At 40.8% G+C, this 5,856-nt stretch overlaps 1 protein-coding gene across 1 annotated transcript; it reads left to right on the top strand.

Annotated features, from left to right (window-relative positions):
• Positions 1 to 4,303: 4,303 nt before the first annotated feature.
• Positions 4,304 to 5,421, top strand: TAS2R16 (taste 2 receptor member 16). The gene is given in 2 exon segments (XM_045497100.1): positions 4,304 to 4,924; positions 4,927 to 5,421. Coding segments are annotated over 2 exon segments (828 nt in total). The 3' UTR covers positions 5,134 to 5,421.
• Positions 5,422 to 5,856: the final 435 nt, after the last annotated feature.

The following is a 5,856-nucleotide window of genomic DNA, read 5'->3' as shown; positions in this document are numbered from 1 at the left end:
AGACTATAAACAGTAAAACTCCTAGAAGAAAACATAGGGGAAACGTTCCTTGACATTGCACTTTGCAGTGATTTCTTCAATGTGACACCAAAAACACAGGGAACATAAGCAAAAATAGACAAGTGCAACTATATCAAACTAGAAGGTGTCTGTACAGCAAAGGAAACAACCAACAAAAATAAAAAGGCAACCTATGGAATGGGATAAAATATTTGTAAATCAGATATATAATAAAGGGTTTATTCCCAGGAGGTATAAGGAACTCCTAAAATTCAATAGCAAATAATCAAATAACCTGGTTCAAAAATGCACAAAGAACTTGAAGACATTTTCCCAAAGATGTCAGTTATGGTCTCTAAAGCTCTAGAAATGAGTCCATGTGTACCTGTGGAGACTCTAGGTCTCTGGGGTGAAACTCAAGTATGTAGTAAGTAGCTTCTAAGTGGTCTACCTATATTTATCCTGATTTGTCACAGAAATCTTAGTCTATTCTATTGAGATTTTGCCTGTATATAAACCCATTATTTTATTACTTACTAAATATAGGTACCTATAAATATAATTCAACTAACATAGAGTTTGGCTATCTGTTTCTTAGAGTTGCCTCTGTATTAGCTTCCTATTGCTGCTGTAACAAATTACTATAAATGTAGTAGTTTAGAACAGCACAAATTTATTATCTTAAAGTTCCAGAGGTCAGAGTCTGAAGTGAGTCTTGTGGGTCTAAATCAAGGTGTCCACATAGCTGTGCTCCTTCTGGGAACTCTAGGGGAGAATCTGTTCCTTGTCTTTTCCTGCTTCTAGAAGCTGCCTTGATTCCTTAGATTGTGACTCTGATCTCTGCTTCCATCATCACATCACTTCCTCTGACTCTCACTCTCCTGCCTTCCTCTTACAAGGACCTTTGTCATTACACTGGGTCTATTCCAGTTTTCCAGGATCATCTTATCATCTCAAGATTGAGATTATCTGCAATGTCCTTTTGCCGTATAAGGTAACATAGTCAAAGGTTTCAGGGATTCAAATATGACAATTTGTGGACCCTTATTTTATCTACGAAATTGTAAATAAACTACCATGTGATGGGCACGTGACCATAGTATTGCTGAAATTACATTGTATTAACTTGGGTTCATTTTGCCAGTCCCATTGGTTCAAACAGTGATTGACAGTACATATCCACAGTCATGTGGAGCATGGAAATCTCTCTCCACAATGTCACATGTGATTATAAGTCACCATTTGTCTCATTCAGTTTCAGTGCATTTGTTCAAGCCACAATTTTTCCCTGAAAAATAGTTGCCAAATTAGGCACACTTATATTTTATCAACCTTGCCAATTTCAGTTATTTGAATGGCATAAGAATATAACCATAGTGTATATTCTCTACAATGTTAGGCCACTGGCCCTTACACTTACAGTAGAATATGTGGTTCTCTAGTCTGCTCTTCTTGTGTTCTTCATTCATTCAATAGATATTTTCTAAGCACCAACTAGAGGCTGTAGTGTTCTAGTTGCTAAATCAAGGGACCTCAGAGATTGCTCTACAGGAGTCATACACACACACGTAATAAAAGACAACCTTTGAACTCCTAACCCCACAGAACACTAACCACCAGTTTATAGGGACTCTTTACATGTCACATTCAGAGAATCTGGGTTGTTTGATTGGTTGTTATCACAAAGAGAGTGCCTCTGTGGAGTAGAGTTGTGCCAGATCATCCCTGGGGCTGCGAGCCAGCCTATCAGTGGCTGGTTTGGACAGGTGCTCATTCCTGGTCCAACTACAGCAGCTGGTATTGTCACGAGGGCTATAGTGGTGAGTATTGCGCTTAAGAACCCCTCAGAAGGAGGTCTGGAGCATCACGAGCATTCTGAGGTTCTCTGAGTGAGGCAGTGCCTATTGGAGGCAACATGTTTAGTGCATCCTGGACAAAAGGCAGATCTTAATGCTATTATTGCATATTTCACTTACCATCACTTCTCATTCTCTTCTTTCTCCCTACTTCTGTATGGACACATCTTAACCCATTCACCTGGTAATCGCAAGCTACTGTTTTGTCATCTCACTTTTTTAATTTGCTGATTCTTGCATTTCATTGAGAATGCAAAGCACATGCTTTCTAATATTCTTTTTTCTAGTATAATTTTTTAACTATTTTTTTTACCTTTGTATCATGAGTTCAGTGGTTTATTGTTATGTTTAAGAATTCTAAGCTTCATGTTGGATTGCTTCTGTTTTCTCCTCTGTGAATGATTAAAAGTCCATAAGACTTGGTGCTTATCACACATAAGGTCCATGACTTTCACTTTGTCTTTATCGCCAACTAGCAATTATTAGAATTTGCTTCTCATTTTTGAAGCCAGTAATTAAATGTTTGGTATCTATCTGGTACAGTTTTCCTGAACTCATTTCCTGAATTCATCCTCTAGTCAGCCTATATAGCTATGAATTAGTTCCTAGATATTTGGAAGTAATGAGTAGCTTGTCCTTTGTCCAAAACAGTGCTTAAAGTCTACCAATTCACAGGTTCCTGCTTATAGGGATCTTTTTGTCTTGGAGTCTTTCAATTCCATCTTCATGTTCCAAGGTGCCACACACACCATGGGTTCACTTCCATCTAGCAGCATTGGGTACACTGAACTGTGGTTCTAGAATCAAGTTATAAAAAGAGATTGCTTCCTGAGGTGCCATGAGAGCTGTTTGAGAAACTGCGAATCAAGTTTGCCTCTAGTGAGAATGCGAAGCGTGGAAGGGCAAGGGGTTAAGCTTCCACGTCCCCTGTAACAGGTGAATGTGAACACAGGTATGCTTCACCACAGACCACTGGCTGCTCAGCTTGGGCTCAGGACCTGTAGCAATTGGAGCTTTGAGCATCATAGCATGTGATGGGGAAGAGTACAGCAAAACACCATGGTACACTGCTAGAAAGGGAAGCAGCTGGCAGGTGCAGTATCCTCAGCAGGTGCCTGACAAATCAGACCATCCAGCATCTGCTGCAGTCAGTCTTGCTTGTAAGCCCACAGGGGACACTTCCAGAAATAATTCATGGGTACCGTACAGAGGGCTGATAGTTTACAGGACCAGATTATACCAGTCAGAGACATTTGAAGTCACGACCATCAGTGATTCCATTGTTCCAGCCTCCTAAACAGAGAAAGCAAAGCTTCTTGGCTTCTCTGCTCAACAGGCCTAATTTTTAAAAATTGTTTTACTAGTGGTGAGAGGGCCTTCTTTATTCATCTTGAGCAATGTCAGCAGAGACAAAAAGAGCTGGCCATGTAGGAAGGCAAAAAACAATGATGTCAATGGAACATGAACAATTCTCAAAGATATATAAAGCATTGGCTCAAGGCATTGAAATTGGCAGAACAACAGCTAAGGATGCCGCCCTTCCACTGTAGGGAGTGCAGTGCAGGAACTCAATGGGCAGTTATGAAAGTGGCATGCATTGGATGAGGGTACTTGAAGGTCTGGAATTCTAGCAATATTGCAGGTAGAAACTGAGAGTAAGGACTTTTCTTTGTTATTTTTAATTTGCACTCACACTTTGGTTATAGCATCCACTCCAGCCTACTGTGGAAGCCAAGGAGAGAGGATTTCTGAAGTTTTCCTTATTATGGCCTTCAGCAGAACAGAAATATTATCCAGGACATGAATGGACGGTGAAGGCTTTATCTTCCCTGTGGTTCAAATTTTAGGTTAAAGAAGTGAGGATATCATTTAAAAAATATTTTTTTTACTGTTTGTTTATTTTTGAGAGAGGGTGGGGAAGGGGCAGAGAGAGAAGGAGACACGGAATCCGAAGCAGGCTCCAGGCTCCAAACTGTCAGCACAGAGCCCGAGATGGGGCTCAAACCCATGAACCGTAAGATCATGACCTGAGCTGAAGCCGGACGCTTAACTGACTGAGCCACTCAGGCGCCCCAAGAAGTGAGGATATCATTTAAAGAAGATGGCAAAATAAGTTAAAGATGCCTTAGACAGATAAAGATATAAACAGCATGACTATGAAATAAGTATGTCTTTTATGGGAATAATCAAGGCACCTCAGGAGCAGGAAACAACATTCAAACAGATTTCTTTGCATCCGGGCCTGCTAAAAAACCAGCAAGCAAAGCATAAGCAGATCTTGCAGATAGGAAAATAGCAAAGTGAAAGATGAGCTGGGAAAAATTTACATCCAGAGGGCGGTATTTTCTTGCATGAGACAATAGTGGGACTTGGGAGCCTATTCCCTACCTGAAAATTATTGCAGAGATTTTGAGTCCATGTCCAAGAAGATACTTTGGAGTGGAAGAATGATGCCCCTCTGGCTCACTATCTTCTTCATAACCATCTATGTGCTCAAATCCTTGAGAGTAATTATGCAGAGGAGCTTAATGTTTGCAGTGCTGGGCAGAGAGTAGGTGCAGGCCAAAAGGCTGTCATCGGTGGACTTGAGTCTCATCTGCCTGGGTATTTGCTGCTTCTGTCTACAGTGGGCATCTGTCCTATACAATTTTTGCTCCTATTTTAACCCTAACTATGTATTTTGGTACTTATCAATCACCTGAGAATTTACTAATACTCTTACTTTCTGGTTAACCAGCTTGCTTGCTGTCTTCTACTGTGTCAAAGTCTCTTCCTTTACAGTCCACCTCTTCTAGCTGAGGTGGAGAATGTTGAGGTTTGTTCCTTGGCTGTTGCTGGGTTCTTTGTTGGTTTTTTGTGTGTCAATCATCTTTTCAACTATTAGGAATTGTGTCAATGTTCGCTTAATCACCGTGGGGCATTTCTCTACAAACAGCACTATGGTTAAGGGACTTAAGACATTCCATTTGTTTACCATATCTCATCTAATGGTTGCATTGGTTATTCCTTTCCTCCTGTTCCTGGCCTCCACAATCCTGCTCATGGCCTCACTGTTCCAACACATGGAGCAATGCAACACCATAGCACTGGTCACTGCAGCTCCAGCATGAAAGCTCACACCACTGCCCTGAGGTCTCTCACCATCTTCCTCGTCCTCTTCACCTCTTACTTGCTGACCCTACTCATCTCTATTATGAGTATCTCATTGGATAAGAGGTCTTGGTTCGGGGCTTGGGGAGCTGTCATCTGTGCTATAGTCTCTATTCACGCCACTTAACTAATGCCGAGCATCCCTAAATTGAAAAAGTTTTCAAGATAAGGTGCCGGAGCCTAGAGACTGACTGAGGCACAGGGTACAACAAGACCCCTGGGTAAATGGGAGTATGCATTGACACAACTAATACCAATAACCAGTATTATTCTTGACAATCCCCCATGTACTAGTAATACACCATATGTGCAAGCCTCATTCTCCTTCATCCCACAGCCATCTATCTCTAATCAATTCTTTCTCTATTCCATGACACTCCTTCATTTGCTTTCCACAATCATCATGTTGGTCCCAACTTTCTCATGCATTTTTATTTTATCCTTTTCATGACTGCCAATTACTTTATGCATTAATATGAATCCCTTCTCCTCAAGAATTTATTGCCCACACCCTGAATATTCCCCATGCTAACCCCTCAATCCACTTTCCTAAACTTAGTCAAGAAAAGGTCTTGCCATCTCTCTCTCTCTCTCTCTCTCTCTCTCTCTCTGCTGCTACTGCTTCTAAACCTTTATCCAATGACACAAATTTTCTTATTTGGTTCTCTACCAAATACTGTCCCTTAATTCCTCTAAAACTCAAGTTAAAAATGAACTCCTCTTTTATTTTCATTCACCAAGAAACTATACTCTTCCCAGAATATCAGACTACTGACCCAGTCTGGGTTCATCCTAGAACCTCTCCAAATATTGGCAACCTAACTGGGTCAATTGTAGATAGTTTCCATTG

Source organism: Leopardus geoffroyi, chromosome A2, assembly GCF_018350155.1.
Source record: "Leopardus geoffroyi isolate Oge1 chromosome A2, O.geoffroyi_Oge1_pat1.0, whole genome shotgun sequence".
Taxonomy (NCBI): domain Eukaryota; kingdom Metazoa; phylum Chordata; class Mammalia; order Carnivora; family Felidae; genus Leopardus; species Leopardus geoffroyi.
The sequence above is the reverse complement of the archived record's forward strand: the minus strand, read 5'-3'. Positions and strand labels throughout refer to the sequence as shown.